General features: G+C 58.8%; 1 protein-coding gene across 3 annotated transcripts in view; it reads right to left on the reverse strand.

The window, feature by feature from the left end:
* Positions 1-1,248: 1,248 nt before the first annotated feature.
* The window catches only part of LDB1 (LIM domain binding 1), a 28,766-nt gene continuing 5,457 nt past the window's right edge, over positions 1,249-24,557 (reverse strand). Inside the window, exons 2-11 of one of the 3 annotated variants that reach the window (XM_032695694.1) lie at positions 7,529-7,631; positions 6,888-6,932; positions 6,591-6,666; positions 6,163-6,265; positions 5,793-5,965; positions 5,433-5,555; positions 5,175-5,258; positions 4,802-4,925; positions 4,235-4,383; positions 1,249-3,875 (exon numbers count right to left, since the gene is read on the reverse strand). In XM_032695694.1, coding sequence (XP_032551585.1) covers positions 3,645-3,875; positions 4,235-4,383; positions 4,802-4,925; positions 5,175-5,258; positions 5,433-5,555; positions 5,793-5,965; positions 6,163-6,265; positions 6,591-6,666; positions 6,888-6,932; positions 7,529-7,631 — 1,211 coding nt within the window. In that variant the 3' untranslated portion in view covers positions 1,249-3,644. The remainder of the gene's footprint in view (positions 3,876-4,234; positions 4,384-4,801; positions 4,926-5,174; positions 5,259-5,432; positions 5,556-5,792; positions 5,966-6,162; positions 6,266-6,590; positions 6,667-6,887; positions 6,933-7,528; positions 7,632-24,557) is intronic. The other 2 variants (XM_032695696.1, XM_032695695.1) reach the window with 2 other exon arrangements.

The following is a 24,557-nucleotide window of genomic DNA, read 5'->3' on the forward strand; positions in this document are numbered from 1 at the left end:
ATAGGTAGACTTGGGCTCTCCAGCTCAGACTTCAACCCTGAAGTGTTGTCTTGGGGCCCTCTACCAGTTCCTGGGTGCACGTGCAGGATCTAACCAGGTTAGATCTGCAGGATCCTTCACAGATGGCAGGATCTGCTTCTGTAGAGCATTGCTCCCTTCCAGCCCAGGGCATCCCACTGAGGCTGCCAGAGCTCAATGCACATCAGGAGCAAGGGTGTTGACATCTCAGCTCTGGGTGCCACCGCATCATGGGCTCATTGGGGCCACCCTGCAAACACCTGCCTGGCCACAAGCTCCCACCACAGCACCTGTATCCTGCAGCCCCGCTGACCTCAGTCCCTCAGGGGTAAGGATGGCAAGGTAGTATCCCTCACTGCAGGTGTAAATCCAAGCCCTGTCCCTGCTCTGAAGACATGGGCCCATCCTGCCCTCACCCTCCACTGCATCAGCCCTGTTTTAAGAGCCCGTTTTCCCCCACATAGCTTTTTCCCACACATCCCTTTTTTCCCTCCCCATTACTGCCAGATCTGCCCACTAATCACAGCCACAGGCTCCTTGCCCTACACTTCTGGCCACAGTGGGGTGTGTGCGTTGGATGAGGCACCCACAGTTTAAGCCTACAGTGTCCACATGGCTGGAGGCTGGACCCAGCTACCCTCAGACATCTCCCCCAGTGGGGACAGCAAGATGCCATCTCTGGGGACAGCTATCTGCCCTGGTCTGGGGGAACCGGTGGCCTGCATCTTGCCTGTAGTGCTGGCATAGGGCACCCCAGCTTCTGGAAGGAGACTGGGGTAGTCCCCATACAGGCTGGCACTCTGGGGGTCCCTTGTCCCTCCTTTGTCCCCCTTCTGTCCCTCCAGGACACCTCCATGCTACTCAGCTGCTGCTGCCCTGTTCCCACAGCAGGACTGCACTGCCCCCACTGCTCCCCAGGGAATATGCCCATCACCTTGGTGTCCAGACAGGCCCTGAGCTGCCTGTTTGCTCTGGCTTGGGGACAGGGCCATTTCCCAGTTGCCCCTGTACCTTGTGCTTGCTGAGATTTCTACTTTCCATGGTGTGGCAAGGAGCTGGCCATGCTCTGGCTGGGAACCAGCAGCCTGAGGCCAGCCAGCATCATCCTGGGAGCACAGCAAGCCCTGTGCATTCACCCCCTGCCAGGGCACCAGGGACATGAGGAGACCCCTCTCTGTCTTGCCCACATCAGCCTGGTCCCATGCTCAGAAATAAGTGCTCAGGACAGCCTCAAAACGAAAATTCATTTTATTGGTACCATACATGACTCATAAATGGCACAAACTATGGAGGGGAGGAAGAAAAAAAAACCCAAAAAAACAAAAGCAAAAAAAAAACCCCAAAACCCAACCAACCAACCAACCAAAAAAAACAAAAACAAACAAACAAAAAAAAAGAAACAAAAAGGCATTACAGTGTGCCTGGGGCAGCGAGGGCTCCACATCCTCCACGGCATGGCGCGGAAATCGTACCTTAATTGCAACTCATTCAGAGCCCCGCTCCCTTCCTCCCACACCAGGCTCCCACCCTGGGATCCTACCCCCACCTGCAAAGGGGCTGTGGGGACCCCTGTGCCTGCAGCTGTGGGTCTGATCGGCCAAGCCCTCTGCCTCCGGTCTGCCCATGGAAGGGCCCAGGAGCTGACACAGGCATCTCTCCAGATATTTTCAGCTTGACCAGGGCTGACTCAAAGGACTCCCATCTCCCTGCCCAGCCCCAGGGACACACAGGTTGGCCCCCATCCTGTCTCAGCGACCCCCTGCACTCTCAGCTGTGAGCGGGCAAGGCATGGGTCCCGCAGCACCCCAGCTGCAGCCAGAGCCCCCAGGCAGGGACAGCCCCTCAGCGACACCTGCCAACCCCCCGCCCCACGGGGCAGTGGGACATGGACTGTGGGATCCCTGGCAGGGAGCTGGGGGGGGCCAGTGGAGACAATGGGGTGCACCACCCTATCCCTCAAACTTCAGGACTGCTCTGCCTGCCCTGGGCTTCCTTACACATGCAGACAGACACACAAACCTCTCGCACACACACTCTCACACACACATACCCCCCCCCACTAGGGCAGTCCCCCCACTAGGGCAGTCCCCCCACCCTGGCCACCCCCATGGCAGCACTTGCTGCAACCCCACCTTGGGACATGCCAGGGGGCCCCAAGGGCAGCCCAGACTCCCATCTCACCCCAAAACCTCCCTCCAAGGCTGCTGGGGTGAACTGGTTAGCACAAACACCCTCCCCCGGCACCTCCCATCTTCTCCTTGGAAGAAGCCTTGGAAGGGTTTATTTTTTTTCTTTTTTCTTTTTTTAAACCAAAAAAAACCCCAAAATTATTATTTTTCTCATCGTTTCCCCTAACATCAATGGAGGCACCTGCTCTAGTGATAACACATTGAAAGAACAGTATCGTACACACTGTCTACAGCGCGGAAATGTACAAGCACGAGGTACACGAACCCGAGGGGGGGAGTGGGGACAACAGCACACAAGATTTACATTGAGGAGGGATGCGGGGGGCTGATCCCCCGACCCCTGGAGGGATTAGAAAGGAAGTCTGCAAAGTCTCTCCTTGGTTGAGCTCTCTGAACTGGATATAAAATGAGACTTCCAAGAGAAGAAGCCTGTACAAAAGTCAGGACAGGGTGAGAGGGCTCAGGACAGGGAGGGGGGAAACGGCAAGGGGGGCTGAGGGGGGCTTTTCCCCATTTTTTTTTTCTTTTTTTTTAAACTTACAATTTTAATAATATTATTTTTTTTCTTAAAAAAAGACAAAAGTAGGAGTACCAGGAGCCAGGGTTTGCAAAGGGGCCCAGGCGGACTCACGCAGGGTGGAGGGAAACACAGGGGCTGCAGTGCAGGGAGCAAGGGCAACCGGCTGCTCCAGCAGAGCTGCAGGTCCTCTGTGTCCCCCTAGGCCCCCACCACACATTTCCTATATACAGAGTCCCCCTATGGCCACACTGCGCTTTCGCTCCGGGGAGCAAGGGGAAGGGAGGGTGCAGGAGGACGGGGAAATAGATGGGGTCCTATCCTCAACACCACCCAGCGCTGCAGGATCTGACCCCAGCCGGAGGAGGCTCTGTGCAGAACCCGAGGTATGAGGACAGCTTTCCATCGCTGCCTCCCCCACCCAGCCCCAGTTTGGACTGGGGATATGCAACCCGCTGCAGGTGGCTGTTCGTGAAACACCAGCCACAGGACCAGGGAGAAGGAGGGTCTCGGGGCTGTACCAAACCCCAACACGTGGCATCTGGTAACGCCAGCTGCTGCCAACACCTCCCTCCTAATTCCCCCCACTCAGCAGGGAGGGGTTGGGCACATCGGGGCAGGGATGAGAAGCTCTCTGGGCAAGAAGCAGGGAGGAAGAGAGAAGGGGAAATAACGAAGCTATGGCCCCGGAATCCCACCCCTGCCCTGGGGTCCACTGCAGAGGCAGGCATGGGGGTGTGGGGAGGTGGCGGGGGGAGAGGGCTGGGGGCTGCCTGCCTGGCATGCGCCCCAGGCCATGCACCCCATCATCCTCGCGACGCCGGTGTGCCCCCGGGACCTCGCCGCTTCCCAGTCACTCTCCGTTGCAAATGTACAGGTAGATTGGTTGGGACTGAGTCCACGGGGCGGCGGGGGGGCCATTACTGCGACGCCTGTGACGTGGGGTTCTCTGACTTGCTCTCCTGGCTGGAGGGCGGTTTGCTGTTCCAGGGGCTGTTGGCCCCCAGCGCCGGTGAGTTGTTGAAGCTGTCCTCGTCGTCGATGCCGTTGGCGGCGTCAAACTGTGTGTTCTCCAGCCGGGTGATGAGCCGCTCGTCCTCGTCCCCAAACTCCCCCCCCATCAGCGTGGGCTCGCCTACCACCATCACATCCTGAAAGGGGAGACGGTCCCGAAACATAATCGAGGTGGGGGGAGCCTGGGCCGCCAATCTCACCCTCAACACTGCAGCCCCTTTCCCCAGCTGCAGGGCCACTTCCTCGTCTCCACCACAGGTCCCAAGCTCGGGCACTGTGTGGAATAACACATCCTCACTCCCTTGCAGGAGCACAAAGGAGCTAAGGAAGGCTGCTGGGACACCCACTGTTTCTTCTTCCCATCACATGGAAAGAGCCGGGGGTGCTTGGACAGGCAGTCCCTGGGGGTCTCCCCTTAGCAACTCCCAGGGGCTGGGGCAGAGAACCCTCCCCTCCATCCCCGGGGGGGAAGAGAGAATGGAAACGGGATGCTTACAGGTACCTGACTGGACAGGGCAAAGGTGCTGGCTGGGCTCTTCTTTTTGCTGTTGCTGTTGTTGGTGTTTCCCCCGCCGGAGCTCATGGTGCTGCCCCCTGACATCTTCCTTTTCCGGCGCTTGCTGGGCTGCTGCCGTGCTGGCTCCGCTGGTGGAGGATGGAGACATACATGGTCAGTACCAAACCCTTTTCTGCAAACCCCACCTCTGCAAGGACCACATTACCCCCCAGGCAGCATCACCACCCTACTCGCCTCCACAGCTCTGCTGTCCCCCTGGTGCAGGGGACAGGAGAGGCAACAGGAAAATTTCCATCCCTTCTTTGCTTTCCACAAACAGCTGGCAGCCCCCAGGCAGGAAGCACTGGCTGCCCGCAGCCCTGCTCTGCCCCAGTGGGAAGGCAGGGCCAACTAAGAAGGGAAGCCAGCTGCCTGCTTACCACCCCCAGCCTCACAAAATGAGGCCAAGAACAGCTCTGGGGCTGGGAGAAGTCTGTGCCAAGGGCAGGGCCTGAGCAGGAAGCCCCAGAGACCCAAAGGCAGCACAGCAGGCAGTGTGAGACTCACCAGGTGGAGCGACCATCCGCTGCCACTTCTGGAAGAGGCAAGTCTTGAGGCAGTCCCGGGGACTGAGGCTGTAGGTCTTGTGCCGTGACATGAGCTCCTGCATTGGTTCTAGGATTACACAGAGCTGCAGGGAGTAGACAGACATGGGGTTAGATCGCAATGCTCTGAGCCCCAGCAAAAACCCCTCTGTTAGGCAGCCATCCGCACTGCACCAACCCAAGCCACGCTGGGAGCTTGTGGGATCCGGTAGACCCACTGCCCCACAATTCTCTGCAGCCCCCCTGCAAGACCCCTTTTTCAAAGTCTGCCTTGCTGTCTCCCCATACCCCAGGGCAGCCAAGAGCTGCATTCCCTCCTCTTTTGGCATACTTACTCGGAGGTAGTTGAGTGTGGAGTTTGAGAGCCCACAGCGTGTGATGTTCTTGGATAACTGGTCCAGCATCTGGGGATCCTGTGCCTAGGAGTGAGAGAGACAGATGGCTGAGCTGCATCCAGACTGGGAAGGGCCCTCATGTGCCCTGATCTGCAATGAGGGGACTGGGTTGAGGTCCCTCCAACCTGCACAGCACCCTGAGTAGCTCAGTAGCCCTGCGTCACTTGTGCCTGGGGGAGCTCCTGGAGCTGTACTCACATGCATGGCAAGGATGCTGCGGGGGATGAGCTCTCGATGCTGGCGGATGCTGAAATGCCACGTCTTTATCCTCATCATGTCATCAAACATGAACTCCAGGTAGAGCCGCCCCTCCACACACACCTGGACAGGGCACAGGGTCAGGCACAGGCTGCTCCAGCATCCCCCAGCCCAGATCCCCTGGGCGCCCATTGCTGCATACTGGACACCCTCCCAGTGGCTTGCCTCTGCCTCCCAGGAGATTCAGCACAAGCCAAACCCATGAGCCCACAACGCATGGCCCTGTGGGACCACGGCCACCAAGAGGGCACACAAAAGCAAGTTGAGAGGGGCAGCAGAAGCTGTAGGCACAGCCAGTACCTGGGTGAACATGGGCTTGCCGTGCTGAGTGACCATGGTGCACTGGTCACAGTCCAGTGAAACAAAGTTGTTGTGGAAGGACTCCTTGGGGTGCTTGAGCACGTAGTAGAGCTCTGTGGCCCCCCCTTCAAAGATGCTGCGGAAGTAACGGGGAATCAAAGTCCGGCCGATCGCTGGAGCAGAAGGAAAATAAGGTCAGTAAACCTGACTCACCCAGATGTGCCTTGGGACATACATGAAGAGGTTCCTCTCGTCCCTGCTGGCTGAAGACCACCAACCTCCAACACCCTGCCCACATCCCCCTGAGCACACAACTCTCTCCTGCCAGAGGGCAATGACCTGAGGAAAGAGGGCTCAAGCTGTTACTCACTGTATCTCTTTGGTCCATCCTCCAAGCAGAAAGTGATTGTTAACATGGCGTCATCCTCAAAGAACTCCGTGGTGAAGGCGTCCCACCACAGATTGTCACATTCCTGAGGATAGTGGAGAGACACTTAGTTTATGGGGAGGAGAGATAGATAGACAGACAGCCAGCCATTGGCTGCCAGGCACAGCAGCCACGCACTCAGCCTGTGGAGGGCTGCGCTCCGATCTGAGTGCTTGGAGATGGGGTTAATAAGTCCTTATGGGACAAGGTGCTTGGGGACCTCCACAGTGGGACAGGACCCTGCGGCCAAGGGGATTCCTCCTAGTGCCAAGGCAGCTCATGAGGGCAGGCAGCACAGAGGACCCCACCTCAAAACACACCTAGAAGCATCCTCCAACCCCTGTCTGCCCCTTGCTGCCCCAGTTCTCTACCTCTGTCCAGTTCTGCAGCCGCTTGTTGAGCTCAAATATCCTGTAGTCGGTCTGGTTCCCGTACGGCGTGTGCCTCCTGCCCAGAGAGCACAGGAAGCCATCAGAGGGGAAGGCAGCCACAGGGTGGGGAGGGGTCCCGAGCCATGGTGGGGGTACACACAGCCTCTCCAGGGCTGGCAGAGTCTGAGCAATCCCCCCACAAGTCCCAGTCAGCAGCATGCTGGCCCTGCTCAGGCACACCCACCATGGGCACAAGTTCCCCTCCCAGCTGGCTCCCCATCAGCTCCCCATGCTTACCCGATTCCAGGCTCCAGGTACGTCGGTGGGTACATAGGAGTAGGTCTAGGGGTAGAAAGAGATGCAGGCAGGTCAGTCCTAGTGGGGATCTCCCACCACAGCTCCCTCTTCCCTGGCTACAGCAGCAGGTGGTCAGGCTCGCTGGAGGCGAGACCCCACACACAGTGCAGGCTGCACCCTGGCTACCACATGTGACAACCCCATGGGGCATCCCGTACCCCAAAACTGGGCTCTGATCTCACATCACTAGCTGCTTCACCCCTGGGACCTGGCCCACTGCTCCCTGGGGATGTGCCCAACTCCTCTGCAACTGGGACTGGTGCCAGGCAGGAGAAATTGGAGAAGAGGTTGCTGTGGGAGGAGTTGGGAGTGCTCCCTGTCCAGAGTCGCCCCAGGGGCTTGGCCTGGAAAAGGGCTTGGAGAGCCCAGAGCTCAGGACCTAGGGGCTTCCTTCATTCCAAATATCACTCTTTTACAACCCAGTACCACCTGTGCCTGCTCCGACCCCTTCTCTGCCCCTGTGCTAACTGAACTCCAGCACTCCACTTTCTGCATGCTGCTGGGAAGCATAACAGAGACCCTGGGGTGCAGACTGCAGAGCATCCCTAACCTTACAGACCCCTCCCAGGGCCCCAGCTCACCCCACATCTCGATCCAGCATGGTGCCCGGGTGGAAAGGGGGGAAGGCGTTGCCGTTCGGGGGCTCCTTTGGCGAGTACAGCTTGAATGACTTAGAGGAGCAGCCTGTAAAGAGAGGGGACACGAGTCAGTCAGAGGCACCCTGTGAGGAGAGACACCATGCTGCTGCTGTGAGGAGGAAGAAGGATGCAGGACCAGCCAAGACCCCGTTACCACAGTCCCATCCCTCCACTGCTCCCCCCAATGTCAGCCCAGCACCTTCACTCCACACACAGCTCCAGGCCTCCCCTGTGCAGGATGTGACTCACAGGGTCAGGGCTGAACTCAGGATCAGCAGCCAGAAGGGCCCGACCCCATGCAAGGGGTTTGCCACTGGTGCCCAGAATTTGTCAGTTCTCAGCTGGCCAGGCTCTGGGGATGTGCCCAAGGGGGACAATCCAGCCGGTAAGCCAGAGGAGGGGCTAGCTGGACCCTATCCTCCCCATAGCCCTCCCTCGCACGCTGCTCCTAATCCCACCAACCGACCCGGGAATCACACGGGATCTTTTCGCTGACCTTTCTATCGTCATGGTGACGGGTGAATAATCACCCGGAGGCATGGATGGCAGGTCCCCAGGCAGCCACCATCTGCCGCTCAGGCAGACCAGTGGCCACCCAGCTCTAGGCGGACAGAGAGATTCCACACGCCGGCCCCCAGCTGTGATCAAAACACCCCAGAGCCTCATGCCCACTGCAACACCAGGGCGAAGGACAAGGAGCCCATGGAGGGCCATGGGGTGTGATGGGGTCTGCAATGGAGCACACAACGTGTGCAAACCAGCACACATCCCTGAAAGCAACCTGCAGACACCTCTCCCCCAGCCTGCCAATGGGAGACAGGGATGCCTGTTGAATCCAGCCATGCTGGGCACAGCCAGACCCATCCAGGCTCCCAAGAGGCAGCAGGGAGCTCCCACAGTCACTAGCCCCCTCCCACTGCAGGGGCAGGTTCCTGGGAGCTGCAGCTGCCAGCACCCCTCCCGAGGCCCGCGGGAGCCCCGGCACACCCCACGGCTGGCAGGACCCAGCACGCTGTGCCCAGGCGCTGCCGAGGCACGCGGCTCCCTCCCGGCAGGCAGGCGGGCAGACAGGCTGACCTGGATGGGGCGCAGCAGTGGGCAAGCTGCCAGGCAGCTCCGGCTCCACCGGCTCAGCCGGCCCCGCTGCACACGGGCACATCTCCCCCCGCCCCGCTGCAGGCAGGGGCCCTGAAGCCAGCCACATCAGGGCCAAGGCGGGATCCCCATCGGTGCCCGCCCGCACACAGCCCTGGGACCGGCACTTCCCAACGCCCACAAACTGCCAGGATTACCAGCCGGTACTGCAGAAAGCAAGCCCAGCAGTGGAGAGAAGTGTCCTGGAGGCACCAGGCACGCTGCTGCCCATCTGGGCTCTGACGTACAGCTAGGCTGTGGGGAACAGTGCAGGGACAGGGTTGGAGCAGCAGTTCAATTGTGATGGATACAGGAGGGGAGCAAAAAGCACCAAGGTCAAGGAAAGTGATGCCATCAGCACCAGAACCCAAGATGTCCACCTTGTTGCAATCCATTAGCCAACACAGAAGAATGACCAGGGCATCACCTTCACCCCCGTAAGCCTCCTGGGACCCCAAGTCAGCAGTCACAGGGATTGCACACACTGCTGAGCAAGCAAGGGCTGGTCAAAAATAGAGGGGGTCACCTCCTCGGCATTAAATTCAACTTGCAACAGGGGAAAGCTGCGTTTTACTCCTCGATTCTTGTTTTCTTGGGGCCTTTTCACCATGTTTCCCCGTGGCAGCTGAATCCAGCCTCTCTCCAGCACCCACCAGGATGCACCAGTCCCACGGGGCTGGAGCCAGCCCAGCCGCTCAGACACGGCTCACAGCTCCAGCTCCTGCCCGCCTGCAGTGAGGATAACTGGGGCACGGCACAATTTCTCATACAGCTGCTAACAATGTCGGCCCCTTGCTCTTACCTAATGTTTTCATAGATATAAAAATTTTTAGAAGGGAGGTCAGTGCTGGTTGGTCAGTGCTGTGAGAAAATTTTTACTTTCTGCTTTAGCCACATCAACTTGTACCTAATGGAAATGATAATTCAACCCAAACTGCACTAGAAACAGAGCATTTCCATTTCCTCCACATTTTTGTTAAACAACACGACATCAGAGTTACTTGATGCTTAGGAAACTACCCAAAAGTGTGTCTTCTGCTGAAAATGAACCAATTCATTAGGCAGAGACAGCAGTGGCTGGAGAACTGTTTGTTTCTGGTCGCCCTGTCCTTGGGGAGGAGAAAAAAATTGGACCCAGCAGGTCTCATCCTTCAATTCTTTGTTTTTATTCACCGATGAGAGATGGGAGGATTAAGTCCCTGAGGCTTCTTGCTGTCCTCAGTCCCCACCTTTTTTCTCAGGGTGCAGGAAGGTCTCCTGGGGTGGGGAGACTAGGGAGACACATCTCCATTTGTTCTGCTTCTCCTGCTCTTCCCTAGCTCCCTGCTCCTGCAGTGGGACAGTAGATAAGCCAGGCCACCACTCCTACCCAAGCATCCATTTCCATCCTGGGCCTTCCTCAGCAGGTTAATACGGACATGACCTGCTTTTGAAACTCCACTGAGTGACCTGTCTCAGGATCTAGAGGAATGGAAAGGAGTCTGTGACCTCAGCACCACTGGCATCTTGACCAAGTGTTATTTTTAATGCAGTGTAAAATATGTCTCTGGATTCGGTGGTTTAAAACAATGCTAACAATAGCTTTAGGATTTGATACAGGCTGTCCAAATTCTACATTTACTGTAGACACACTATACATTTTACATGAATAACATAATTACTTTAAAGCAGCAGCAAAACAACTTTTACTCACACAAGGGTCATGCCGCCTGGTCTGGGAGATCCCTCCATCACCACCTCTCCCCTTTATGCTGCTCCAGCTGCCTGTAAGCCCTGTCCAGCTGGATGAAATGACCCAGAGCTCCACGATGTGGCCCTTCCCAAGTCAAGCCCAGTGTTTGACCCCAGCTGGCGCTTCTGCATGACCCTGCTCTGCCTCCTACTTTGAGCACAGAGGATTTGGGCAGGCTTGATGCAAACAGGGATGCTGCCCAGTGGCTGAGAATGCAATGCCCCTGTGGACTCTGAACCAACAGCAGATGCTTCCCATGGCTATCCCTCAGTGCTAGCCCAGCACTGCAAAAACATTCAACAAGGGGAAAAATCAGGCTGATGGTGAGCTACTGGCCCAGGCAGGTCTGGGCAAACAGCACAGTGCCTGTGGCCAGGTGGGCGGCCTCACGGCTCCTCCTCAGTGTGGAGGTGCGGGAGAAGGGAACCCCGTGAAGGGATGTCCCGCCTCAGCATCCTCTGATAAGGCCAGGGCCACGGCCATGGGCAGGATGGACCTGCCACAAAAGCCTGGGCAAGTAAACAGCTCCAGGCAGGCGGGCGCCCAGGGAAGGGAAGGCAGGTGCTCTACCCATGACTCACATACAGCCCAGCACTGCCCAACCCTCCACATGCCTTCTCCTCTGTGTTCCCTGCCTGTGAGCTATCAGCCCCACGGGGAAAGCTCTTCTAGTGCACTGTCTGGTTTGCTGGAGCAGGAATGACTGAAACCCTAACCAAGCTCCCAGAGCTGGGGAACATCAGGATTCCCAAAGCACCAGAAGCACAGTGGGCACCTTGCAGAACCAACATAGACAGGAGACAGTAGGACACGATAAGCCGAGACCAGTGCCAGCTACCTGCCTGGGCAGGGGACATGCAGAGCAAGAAGAAAAGCCCTTGCTTGGACACTCCTCACTTCAGCTCGCTTGTAAAGAGCAAAGAACTGCTGAGGACAAAGGCAAAGCAGCATCAACATCTCACTCCTACACCTGTGGCCATTGGTAGGAATCAGTGCGCCCCATCCCAGAGAGGAGCCATCCCCAGCCCGGCAGCCAGTGCTGCTCTGTGCAAGCAGCAAAGCTCAGCAACAAGGCAGAGGCTAAAAACGTAAATGATAAAAATAAATGAAGAAGCAGGGCTTGAAAGGGGCCACAGGGTTACAGCTCAGCCAGGGAGCATCCTGCTCCTCCCAGCAGTCCGGGAAGAAGAGAGGCCAGCCTTCCCTAAAGGCAGCCAGTGCTTCCCAGCATGCTCTGTGCCTGCTTCCTGGCTGCCTAACGAGGCTTTAAAGTGTAAATAGCGGCATTGTTTCACAGGGCTGCCTCGCTGGGGTGTGGGAGCTGTGATATCGGCAAGAAACATCTTCCCAGCCCAGTCCCGCTGGCATGGCTGGTGGGAGGGTGCTATCCAGGAAGCTGCTATCTGGGGCTGGGTGCAGGGTAGCGACTCAAATAATTCACATGGTTCACCCGGTGACAGTGCCTGGTGTCCAGGAAGTTGGCAAGGCTGGGAGGCAAACACGGAGAAGTATTCAGAGTGACTGGGACAGGCAGGCAGAGGCACATGGTGCAGTTCCTGGTCTGCCCCCACAAGCCTGCCTTCACCTCTTCTTTCTCCTCTTCTCTGGAGCAGAGGGAATGGAGCAAAGCCAATTGCAAATCCCAGTGTTGTTATTAAACACACAGGAACCCAGGCAGCACACACAGAGGCATGACCTGAGACATTATCAGCGACAATCTCAACTTGCAGCAACCCCATTTGCTTTGAAAATGCAGGACTGATGCAGCTGAAGCTCCCAGGAGGCCGGGCTGCATAGGGAAGAGGAGATGCCACTTTTGGAGAAGACCATGTGCCATGGACTCAGCGGCATCCAGAGTTTGAACTCGGCCAGCACATCGCCTGGCTCTGACCCGTACAGAGGCAAAACCTGCATCGCCACCTGCCCTGCTGTGTGCAGGGATTACCCTCTCACTTTTCCCAAGCTACATATCTGAGTCAGCCATGGAGCTTATCTGGACCACAAGCTGCCTCCCCGCCCGTACCACATGGCCGTGCACAGTGTCCTAGCTCCAGGTCACATCCTACAGTGTTAGTGCAAAAGTCCCCCACGGCAGCACACAAAGCACCTGGACTCAATGGTGTTCCTCTCTGTAGGCTGCCTCACAAACTCGGGGGGACAGCCAGAGAAGGGATAATTACCTGCAGCTAGTTATTACAAAGTGGCAATCTGGATGCACACTGCGAGGCAGAACTGTCTGAAAAGCACCAGTTGAGAAGAACCTGGCCAGGATGTGGATTTATAGGTCAAAGCTCAGAGTAGTCCCACAGCCCCAGCTCTGCTGGAGTCCAGGGTCTCCCAGGAAGGCATCCTGCAGATCTGGTACTCAGCCAGGGCCCTGGAGGACTGCACTGCCCTGCAGCACACTAGGGATGGCAGGAGTCTCCCCTTTTCCATTTTGTCCCTCAGATGATTCAGACATGCAGACGGGGAATTCTCCAGGAGGGAAAAAGGGAGAAGAGCACGCCCTGCCAATTGCAAAACAGCCAGAAAATTGAATCACGTCCAAGGCTGCAAGCCCCAGATGCAATCCCACAGATAACCCAGTTTCAGCTCCTCTACTATCAACTTACCACGAGGCAGTCATTTCCTGCAACTCTCAGGGAAATATCCCACTGTCCCTAATTACTCCTTTCTGTTCACTGTCTCAAAGACGATCCATAATCAAACGCTGCCGGTTTCAGCCTCAGGAACGCACCTTTCACATTTTCGGCCACTTTCCCTCTCACCCAGACCCCTGCACCCTGGGGCCCTGCCATCATGCAGTGACGGGGCTCCCATCCCTCACCGTCCATCGGCACACAAACGAACAACATGGTGTGGGAACTGTGGGGCTGGAAAAAAATCCTATTGGCATCCCATGAATAAAAGCCTCCAGACAAACTAGGGTTTTCATCATCCAAGGTTTTCCAGGCTCTGCAGCAGCACAGAAAAATTCAGAGTCATAGGTAACCATGTCAGTGGCCTCACAGAACACCTCTGCTCCCAGCTCCTTGCCCACCGTGCACACGGTGGAGCAAAACTACACAGTTCTACATGGGATTCTGGGCTTGCTGCTCGGGGCAGCCCTCTACAGGGACAGAATCTGCCCAGGAGAGCTGGAGCCAAGAGCCACCGTGTGGGGAAGTGGCAGCAAGAGGCTGAGGTCTGCCCTATGCCGACAGAGGGGGCTCCATACTGATCCCCCAGACAGGCAAGACTGCCAAGTGCCGCTGCCTCGGAGCGCAGGAGGCTGTCAGCCCCCACGTGGCACATGGAGATTTGCGATCCCGGGATGCAACACTCCACCTCTCTCCCCGCCGCTGCCATCGGCGCCGAACGCTGCACGCTGGACGCGTAGTCTCCGGAGACAGCAGCCCCGCCGCCGACAGCCGCCTTGCTCCTGTTGCCTCCTAGGTGGAGCCCCGCAGCCCTGGCAGCCGGCCAGGAGCCCGCTCCGGAGGGGGTAAAAAAGCTGGATAACTCCTGCCGCGAGGATCCAGCTGGCCACGCTGGGGTGGCGTGAGCCCGGGGGCAAACCACGACGCTGGGGTTGCAGTGGCTGCCCCAAGGTCTATATCACTCACAGATGCCCAGGGAGGGAAGGCACAGTGAGAGTACGGTGGGAACCTGCCCAGTGCAGCTCCCAAGGCACCTCCATTGGCCTCTTCGAGCTGCCAGGGTAAGCCTCTGCCCCCTGCTGAGGCTGAACTTCTCCCTCCTCAGGAGCAATGTGGGAGCGGCTGAGCAAGGGACTGGCCGGCTGCTGGCAGCGCTGGGGACAGAGCAAATGCTCTGGACTTGCACCGCACCGCTGCACTGGCAGCACGTGCTGCCACTGGCATCAGGGCTTTGGACAACCAGTGCAGGATGGGGCCAAAACCCCAGGGAGCGAAAGGACAGGGTTTGGCCAAGCACACCTTCTTGGTGCTCCTGAGGCACGATCAACCCAGGCCCAGCACCACAATGCTGTAGAAACAATCTTTACCACTGCAGCACAGCCCCGGGGAAACCCTCTCACCCAAGCAACCTGGTTACAACTCCACCCGAAACAACAACCCACAGGGCAGCAAACCTCATCACAGCAAGCATCACAACCCACAAACACACATGCACACGGAGCAAACAACAGCAGGAGCATTCTGTCCCCAGGTCACTCAGAAGACAGGAGATTTCCAAGACAGAGGACCAGGAGAAGTGCTGTCCTGCTCTGCCACCGCACAGGACCTGGAGTTCATATTGTTTATGCAGACCTCAAGCTCACACGAGTGCAGAGCTGCAAGCATGCAGAAGACTGGCACACTGAGAGAGACCACAAGGGTTGCTGCCACCCTGACAGCCATGGGACAGGGAAGGAGCCATGGGCCTGGGCTGGTCCACATCACCCTCTGTTGCTGCATACCAAGGGGCTGGGCAAGCTCGAGGATGCCAGCTATCACTCCTCTCTGAAAAACAGCTGAAAGAGGCTCCAGGTTCCCAGCCCAGAGCACCTTTGCTCCAAGTGAACTTCTGGGGCTTTTCACTGTCTTTTTTCTATCTCACATGGTTTGTGACCTGCTGCTGGTGAGTGGAAAAGTCCCCATCAAAAGATACCAAAACCTTTGTATCACCAAACTTTCCAGCACCAGCCTGTCCCCCTTGGATCACAACTTTTTCTCTATGAAGTAACAAAACCTGCATGTTGTTCTGCTCAGCACTTCTCAGTCTTTAAGGGTTGTTCAGATCACAGACCTGGGATTTCTACAAAATCAGGAGCAGAAAGACCACATTCTGTTCTACTTCAGTGAAAACTATGATTCCCCAACAACGAAAACACTCCAAAACCTGAGGCTTTAAAGAAGGAACAAGGACACTGACGTTTACTCATACTTAAAACAGAAACAGTAAGAGCCGATACCCGACCAGCACTGGAGGAGTCGCTGCAAAACTGCTTGGACAAGGTGCTACTGAAAGCACGCAGAGAAAAACTGGGAAGACCCTGGGAAGGGGTGTTTGCTCCCACACCTACCTGGCCCACTGGGCACCCTCAAGCAGGCTCAGACTCTCCTGGTGAGAAGGAAGCAGGTGAAGGTTTGCAGCGTGGGATGGGTGCATGCTCCATGCCCCAGAAGGTGACTCCCAGTGAGACACCACTGCCTTGGAACTTTTTGCTCACACCTCACCCCAGGACCGGCTGACACCTCCAGTTTGGGCTCCTGCTGCAGCGCTGGCTTTGGCAGAGGCAGGTTCCTGCCATGGTGCCTGGCCTCTGCCAGCCAGGGCTGCAGCAAGGTGATCGGGGGCTGCCCAAGCCAAGGGAGCCCCAGCAGTGCCACCCCTGGGTGCTTATCACCCATCTCAGGGGGGCTGGCAGGGACCACTGGAGGTCAGTGCCTGGGCAGCCACCAGAGATCAGGGTAGCCTACCACAGCAACTCTGCCGAGGGGGCTCCAGGGAAACACCCTGCTGGTGAAGACACCCCTCCACAGCGCTGGCATGCATGCTGATTCCTAAGCTGGAGCTGCTGAGTTTTCCCCATTCCCAAAGATGCTGCTCCCACCCCTAGCCTGGCCCTGGCCTCCAGCTCTGGCTGCCCGGGGCTGAGCCAATGCTTTGTCTGCCAGGGGGATGAGCCCCTGTGCCCATGGCCCCCTGAGTCTGGACTGCCCAGGAGGGCAGCTCCTGCGAGAAGGTGTGTGGCCCACAGGCATTTGCACCCCTTGGACCTTTTATTCCCTTTGAGGCACCCATGGGAGGTTGGCGGGACCCTCTGAGCTGCAAGCAAGGATGAAGTTGCAGCAGGCAATGAGGTGCAGCGGGTGAGCAGCCCGTGGAGCCAGGCACCCTACCCGCAGCCGCCGTGACAGCTCACGCAGGGGGACGCGGGAGGACGTGGGGCAGCTGTCAAGGGGCTCGGGCAGGGGAAGGAGCCGAGGGAAGAACAAAGGGAGCTGCAGGCTGGGATGGAGCAGGGCACGGCGGGGCACGGGGCTGCCAGCAGCACCCCACTGGCTGGGGGTGCTGCTCCGAAAGCCAAGACCTGGTGGATGGAGAGGGGAGCCGGGCGGGGAGGGCACAGGCAGGCGGGGGGGCACAGGTAGGGGAGCTGGTGGGGAGGGAACGAGCTGGGGAGGGCCAAAGATGCACAGAGCAGCTGGGGAGGGGTGAGAGACCGGAGAGCTGGGTAAGGATGGAGAGGGGAGCCGAGGAGGGAGAGGGAAACCGGGGACAGGGAGAGCCGGGCGGGGGGGAGCAGAGGGCGGGCAAGGGGCTGCCGCGGGGACCCGGGGCCGTACGGGGCCGGGCGGAGAGCGGCGGCGCGGTGCGGCCGCGCACAACTTCGCAGGCGCGGGGACGGCGCGGGCGGGACCCCGGCCCTCACCTCCGCCGCCCGAGCGGGGCCGCCACCCGGGGGGGGGGAACCGGGAAACTTCCGCGGGGGGGAAGGGGGGCGCGGGGGGGCGGGGTGACTCACGGCGCGGCGGCGGGCGGGGGTCCGGCGGCGGCGCGGCGGCGGCGGGCGGGCGGCGCGGGGCCGCCGCGGGGCGGGGCGGGCGGGGCGCGGGGCGGGGCGGGGGCGCTTCCTTTGTCTGCGCCGCGGCCGGGACCACAATGGCTGCGGCGGCGGCGGGGCCCGCTCCCCCCGCGCCGCGCCGCCCCGGGGCCCAAGGGTGACGCCCGAAAGGGGGTCCCCCGAGAGCTGCCCCCCGCCCGCCCAGCGCCGGTACTGGCGGTCCCCGGAACGGGGGGATGCGGGAGCCGCGTCCCGCTGAGGAGCTCGGTACCAGCCGGGGCAAGGATTCCTTCCCCACCGCGAAAGTTTCAATAAAAAAATAGACCTTCTCCCTAGCTTAGTTTGGGGGTGTCTGAAGTTTCTCGGGATTTTCTTTCTTTCCGAAACTTGATCTCCTTTTCCCCAGTTTCGGGAGAGAAAAAAAAAATACAACTGGTTTATTTGGGGGGGAAATGAAAAATAAAATGTGCCGGTTTGCAATTGCCTTCAGACTCCACGGATCTCCTTTCCTTAACAAAACTCCAAGCTCTTCCAATTAGGAATTTTTACCAAAATTTCCATTTTTGTAAAAAATTTTCATAATGAAAATCTCCATTATGAAAAATCACATTTTTCCCATTTCCTTCCTGCCTCACATCTGTCCCTTGCACCTCCTGCCCTGGCAAGTCATACTGCCACAGACTTCTGCTGCCAGCCCAGCTGGCAAGCTCATGGGCAGCAGGGACATGAACTGGGACCCTCGAGCCCAGCTTGCGTCCCCCAAAGCCCCAAGAGCCCCCAGCTCCAGGCCACAGAGCAGGCTCAGCGCACACAAACGCACATGCCGGTGCATCTCGCCCTGCACACGTGGGTTGGTGTGCACCCCAATGGGCTGGCATGCACTTGCACGTCTTCCCAAATGCCTCCCGGCACAGCCCTGGCCAGGTGTGCACCCATGCCTGGGGCACACACACCTTCCCACACCCCCTTGCTTGCAGGGCCAGGCCCACACCTCATCCCCTCCCCAACAGCAGCCTTGGGGTAATGCAGGCACAACCGGTCGGGTCCTGCCAAGCATGTTTGCCCCCCTGACAGAGCAGACATGGCGGGTGCAAAACCTCAGCCATGAAGTTTTGGGGGTGTCCTCCCCTCTGTGCTTGTGTACCCCCAGAGCCCTGCACCTGAGGACTGCGGGGAGCCCCCTGCCCCACAACCACGTTTGCTGGCTGGGACCAGCACCGAAGATGGACAGGCAACATCCCCCAACTCCTGACCCCCACACCCCCTCAGCCAAGTGAGGATCCATTCCCATGCTGGTGCCCATCATACCATCTTGATTTCCCCTCGCAGGCTACCCTGCAGTGAGCTAAATAGAGCAAAAGTCATTCTAAACCCCAGATAAACAGAGAGAAAAGCTCATCCTAAACCCAAAAAACTCTGTGACACGCTGCTCTGTGAAAGGTAAGTGCAGCTGGAGGTGCCCATGCTGTTGGTGCCCTGAGAACTGGGCATGGGGATGCTGCAAGTGCCCCAGCATGCTGCCTCTCCACTGCCTGGCCCCCTGCCAGCCCAAATCTATGTGGCACCAGGTGAGATGGGGCTGCTACACGCTGACCCCGCCATTGTTAGGCCAAAAAATTGCTCTGGTTGCAATGCCAGTGACAGGTACAGGATGTCACATCCCTCCTGGTCAAGACAGGCCAGTAAATACAGTCTGCCTGTACCCCGTTCCCACTCCAGGGCTCAAGGATGCACAAGTCACAGCCAGCCACCAGCACTCAACACCACACCACTACTGCAAAATACTGAAAAACAGTGAAAAAACAGGCATTTTGTCCCTGTACTAGAGATTCCTGGCACCAGTTCCATGGCCAGGGGGATCAGAGAGGAGCCCCCACTGCCCGTCCTGTAGCATCCACAGCAAACATGCCCTGAGCAATTTATCCCGGGGCTCAGCAGCCCTTCGGGACTGCTCACGTGTCCCTGCTCGGCTCTGACGACAGCGCTGGACTGGTCCACGTGGCTGCAGCAGCCCCAGCTGTTTATGGTTATAGCCGAGTTAATAATTAAATAGATGCTGGATGGAGAGCAGAAGGGCTGGGATGCAGCTGGGAAGCGTGTGTGGCAGTGACTGTGTGTGGGGAGCCCCTTCCTCATGATGTGCTCACACCCGCAGTGCGGGGGGAGCAGAGGGTGACACAGGTTTTTGCAACAGGGCACTGCATCCCCCAGATCCCAGCTTCCCCTCTCCCCTTAGCAAGGGCCCCACGCCTGCCTTGTCTCCCCAAAGTCCAGCCCTGATCCAACACCTGGTGCAGGTCTCAGGCAGGGAACGAGCAGCAGCTCAGGAGTAGGAGTGAGTACAGGGATACATCCCAGACAGGCAGATGGGAAGAGCCTGGCAGGCACTCCAGTAGCCACAGGATGCCCAGGTCTCTCTGATCCCTGTGGCTGCAGCTTGGTGTGCCTGCAGAGCATGCATGAGGGATCCCGGGCAAGCAGGGCAGGAGGCAGGGCATGCTCACACCAACACCTGGCCGGGGCCCCGGCAAGCGCAGGCGTAGAAGAGGGATACGGATGCACGCTTACATAAAAAATAATAATAAAAATCTGCTAGCTCTGCAAAGAGCACAGCCTGTACTGGGGGACGGACTGGCCTGGCACTTCCAAACCTCACGGACTTGCCCAAATAGCAGCCAGACCTGGGCGCCATCGCACACACGCAGATGCAGCCTGCAGCAGTGCAGCATGGCACACACCCCAGAGCCCCCCCTTTCAGGAACACAACAGCCATCCCCCCAAATCCTACCACCTTTCAAGCAGAAATATGCTTTGCTTCCCTGTTTCTCAAGAAGGGGCTTCTCTCCCCCCTAAAGCTATGCATGCCCAGATCGAGGGGGAGTTCTGGGGCAGGAGGGGCCCCCTTTTTTGGCTAAAGAAGGCACAGCTCTCTCTCTCCAGAGAGGAGGTTTGGGGGAGGCTGGAAACTACACAGTGAGTCATGTCGGGCAGGCAGCAGATCCTGGGGACTCCTGGGATTAACCCTTCAAAACCAGAACCACTTCCAGACACCCAGAGGCAGGAGGAAAGCCCAGGGGCTGGGCGGAAAGTTGGCTGCCAGGGCAGGGTGGGAAGTTACAGGGTCACATCTTGAGCATCCCACAGGGGACGGGGAAAATAACCTGAGCATGTGAGCCCTGGACAAGTAGCAACCAAGTGCATGCATCACTGCCCACCCCCTCCAGAACAAGAGGAGGTAGAGAAAGATTGCAGCAGGGTGCAGGACCCCAAAGCACATGTGGTCCAAAGCATATGGGATGTCCACCCTCACATCACACCTTGCTCTGGTGTGGTGGGTTGGCCACATCACCGCTGGGCTGGCCACAGGCTCCAAGGGGAAGGTGCAGTAAGCTCTGGCAGGTCCTTCCAGCAAGAGGTTTCCCCACGGCACCAGCACCACAGAAATGCCCCACAGTGTTCCTATGCTGTCCCTGAGACATCACAACATGTGTCCTGCAAGAGCTCGGCCCCAGCACGGCCACCTGCAGCAGTGAGCCCCAGCCCCTCTGGCAGCAGCCTGGGGCCAGCCTGCCAGAGCCACAGGGTTTTAAGGCTCCTCGGGAGGCTCCAGGTGGATTCTCTCATGTTACAAGAATGGTTCATTTTACAGCCCCTTTCCTGGCCTGGGATCTCACAGCGGGGAGGGGGTGACACACAGCATGGCTGCACAGCCCCAGCATCCTGCGCCTGCCCTCTGTCCTGCAAGAAGACCATCACCCCTCCAAGGGGCAGGCAATGCTGCTTCCAAGGGAAATCACAACACAGTCCTCAACACCTAGTACTGCAACTCCAGGGACTCCTGGTACCCACATGTCACTATGCTCTCCCATGTTGGAAGCCCCTCTGGGAGAAGGTAGGGGACATCTCCTGGGGCCAGGGCTGCACATGGTTGACTCGAAGCAGGTAACTCTCCACCAGCAGAGCCCACCCCCCTGCCACCCCAAACATGGTGCTGCTGAACGCTCTGGAGCAGCTCTCTGAATATAGCAGCATCAAATAGCTCCATCAATAATGCATTGCTTCTGCTTCCTCTCGCTGCTGTGTTTTTGTTGCTAACATGCGTGTCCTTCCTGTTAGTGGCTGCCTCCTCCCCACGAGCTAGGCCAAGCAGGGACACGGCCACCATGGGATGGGGATGGCAGCTCCCACATCTCCAGGTCCAATTCCTGTCGAGACCGACATACAGCCCCATCCACTCCACTCGGGGGCAGCCTGGGATTTTGAGGAGGAGACTTTTCCATGGTCCAAGCCTCCTGCTGTGCACGCGCTGGCAGCAGGCAGGGCGCCTCGGCATGCCGTGGCTGCCCAGAGGATTTGGCAGGGGCACTGAGTTGGGAGGAGCATCAACAACATCTCCCCAGCCTCCCCAGCCTCGGTGGGGAAATGCCCCTCTGCAAGGACTTTTGGCAGCCTGGCACTCCCCATGCCCGAATGGCACGCCCATTCCTGACTCCGTGCACTGTTGCCCCATGCCAGGCTCCTCCAGCAGCTCTGCACTGCTCTCCCTGTGGGGAGAGAGCTCCCACTGCCATGCTCCTGCCTGCTCCTGCCCACAGCTGCCCCAGGCTCATCCTGGGCCGGTTTGAGCAGGCAGGTCGGGGCGCCTGGACCTGCCCCATGCCCGGCAGAGTTGCGTGCCTGCAATGCCATGAGCTGCCTTGGGCTCTCACCAACGGGGAGGCAGGAGCTGGGGTGGGCAAGAGCTGGCACCCACTACCCTGCAGCTGCCCACAGTAGGCAGAGGCAACCCCTGCCCTCGAGGGTAGCCCCCCAGGCTGCACAGGACCCCAGCTGGAGGAGGATGCAAGTAGCAGAGCAGAGGTTGGAGCAACTGGCTGCTGCAGAAAAGGGTGGTGGGAGATGCTGCTCCTCTAGGCTCGTCAAGCAGTATCCAAGCACTGCCAATGTCCCAGCCTGGCTTGGGCTGCAAGCGCTATGTCCCATATGCACCTGGGCTGCACTGCAGAAACCTGGCTGCATTCGCAACACCAGCCCTTTGGTGTGTAGTAGGGGGGCCGAGGCTTCTGCTCCCACAGAAAGCAGGGGCCCCACCCACCCCTTGCCTGCCACCCCCTCACCGTAGGGCCATCCTGGTCACAGAAACTGTCGCCTTAGTGTATGGGAACCTCTGGGACCTAACTGTGGGTTCCACAAAGTCAGAGGCAGAGCAAGACCCTGCAAAGTGGGGACAGGAGCTACACCCCACAGGGCCCCCTAGGGAAGCAGCAGAAGAGGGGTGCAGGCAGGGTGTTATCGGCCACCCTGGAGGCAGGGTGGGGCAGGGCTGGGCAGGGGCCAGTGCCTGCCACAGGGGAGATTACACCCTGGGTTTAACGTTCACCCCGATCCACGACCTGCCTGGGAGGAAAGGGGGCAAGCTGCAACAAGGGGACAGTCTGACAGCTCTTGGGAGGTCCTGGTCCCTCACCAGCACCCCTGCTTAAGGGAGACACCCCATGCTGCTGCACAGCCCATTCTCCCACACCCCTATGAGCACGCTGCAGTGAATTGTCCCAAAATCTGCCAGTATCACCCCTGCTGCAGCTACCTCAACCCTGCCCAGCAGAGACCCCAGAGAGGGGTAGACAGTGGCCACCACCCCCTCTCCAGGTGGGGTCTGGCAGCCCTGCCTGCTCCCCAGCACCCTCCCCCAGGCACCGGCAGGAAACCACAGCTGCAGCCTGCGGGCAGGCTGATAACGGTCACCCAGCCCCATCCTGTCTGCACCCACCGCCCGGGGAGCTGCCCCCATACCCGCTGCTCCCAGACCCGGGGGTGCACCCACACCATGCACAACGGCCGCCCCACGGGCCCAGTGTCACCCCACATGGAGCCAGGGGCTCTCGCAGGCTGTGCCGGTGGTGCAGCGCGTGCCCCGGGACGCACCGATGGTTGTTGCGCACGGGTACACGTGGGCGCTCCAGAGTGCTCCCAGCATGCTACCGGCACACCATGCAGACCCATGCCTTGTGTGTACAATCAACATGCATGTGGCTGGGCAACCCTATAGCTGAGCGGGGGAGGAGAGGCTGGGATCAAATCCAGTGAGCTGATAGGCAAGAGAAGGACAGGGGACACTGTGCTGTGGCTCCTGCCCTGCCTGGGGGCATGCAGTCACCTGGCCAGTGCATTCCTGGCCACAAGTCCTCCCTGCCCTGGGGGTCCCATCCCCTGCTGGGGCACTCACTCCCCAGGGAGTAGCTTTTACAGCAGTTTGGGCTGAGCAGATAACATTTCTGGAATAAACTCGGGGCCCTGCACAGACACACAGTGCTGAGACCACTGGTACAGAGCTAACCCATCCACATTTGTCCAGGCAAATCTTGGGTGAGCTTGCACCAGCCCTAAGGAAAGCTGTGATGGCACAACCTCACATCAGCAACCAGACCCCTGAGGAATCACTTTGCTGAGCACCAGATAGCCACAACCCCATCCTGACCTTGCTGGAGTGTGCCAGGCATGGGAAGGCAACGTGGCACAGACAGCATCTACCATGTGGTCACTTTGCTGCAGAGGGGGACAGGGCTAACGACGTGTTCCATCCAAACATCGCTGGTAACATGAAGAGAGCCTGGACAAGAGCACGTAAACGTGTACAGTGAAGCCTTGGAACCCCCATTACTTCTGTCCCCAGCAGGCCCAGGTGCACCCCAAGGTGCTAGGTAGTCCCAGGGGCGTTGGGGAGGCAGAGCCAACACAGGTCAGGGCTGCCTGACCCCCCCGCCACGGCAGTCAGCCCGCTCGCCGCTGTCCCTCTCCCAGCGCATCTGTCGCAGAAGGCATGTGGCACAGCTCGGCCTCGTGACGGTGGGGGACGCATGGCGCCAGCTTGGCAGAAGGGAGGGATACGGCAATGGGCCGTGCCCCGGCCAGGCATGTCCATGCTGGGACCCAAAGCATGTGGGCTGGGAAGCTCTCCCTCCTGACGAGGGGTGCACAGGCTGGCTCCTTGCAAGGTATCCCAGGGAAGGTGCTGACCTTGGGAAAGTTGCTTCCCTGCCATGAAGCGGGAGCCAGCCCTGTAGGGAGAGAGAACAGCTCCGCTTCGCTCTGCTCCCCTCCTCCCTCTCTGCACTGACACCATCACTACAGGGGGAAAAATAATGATAATAATAAAAATAATTAAGAAAGAAAGTGCAGAGCATGCTGGGAGAGTGAGCGGTGCCCCCAGGGGTCAGGGCCCTGCTGAGGTCTGGATGCCAAGCCCTCCCCTGTGAGAAGGGCTGAGCAGAGCTGTCAGGCTGATGGCCCTGCTCCGAGTAGCCCAGGGCACAGCACCACCGGCACCAGCACCCAGCAGCTGCTGCCCCGGCCTCCGCCACCTCCTCTTTGAGCCTGCCACACTCTCCCTGTTCACCTCTCCACATCTGGGGTGGGGGCCAAAACGCCCCTAGCCCTCCACTGGCCCCAGCAGCTTCCCACCGTTCTCAGGCACAAGGACTGCGTCAGGTTTCCAGTTGCACAGCCTCCCAGCCCCAAAGCTCTTGGAGAGGGAGGAAAGGAGAAGGGAAACATCCCCAGAGGAGTGCAAGTGGAGGTACACTGGGGCAGGATGC

This window comes from Chiroxiphia lanceolata, chromosome 8 (assembly GCF_009829145.1).
Source record: "Chiroxiphia lanceolata isolate bChiLan1 chromosome 8, bChiLan1.pri, whole genome shotgun sequence".
Lineage (NCBI taxonomy): Eukaryota > Metazoa > Chordata > Aves > Passeriformes > Pipridae > Chiroxiphia > Chiroxiphia lanceolata.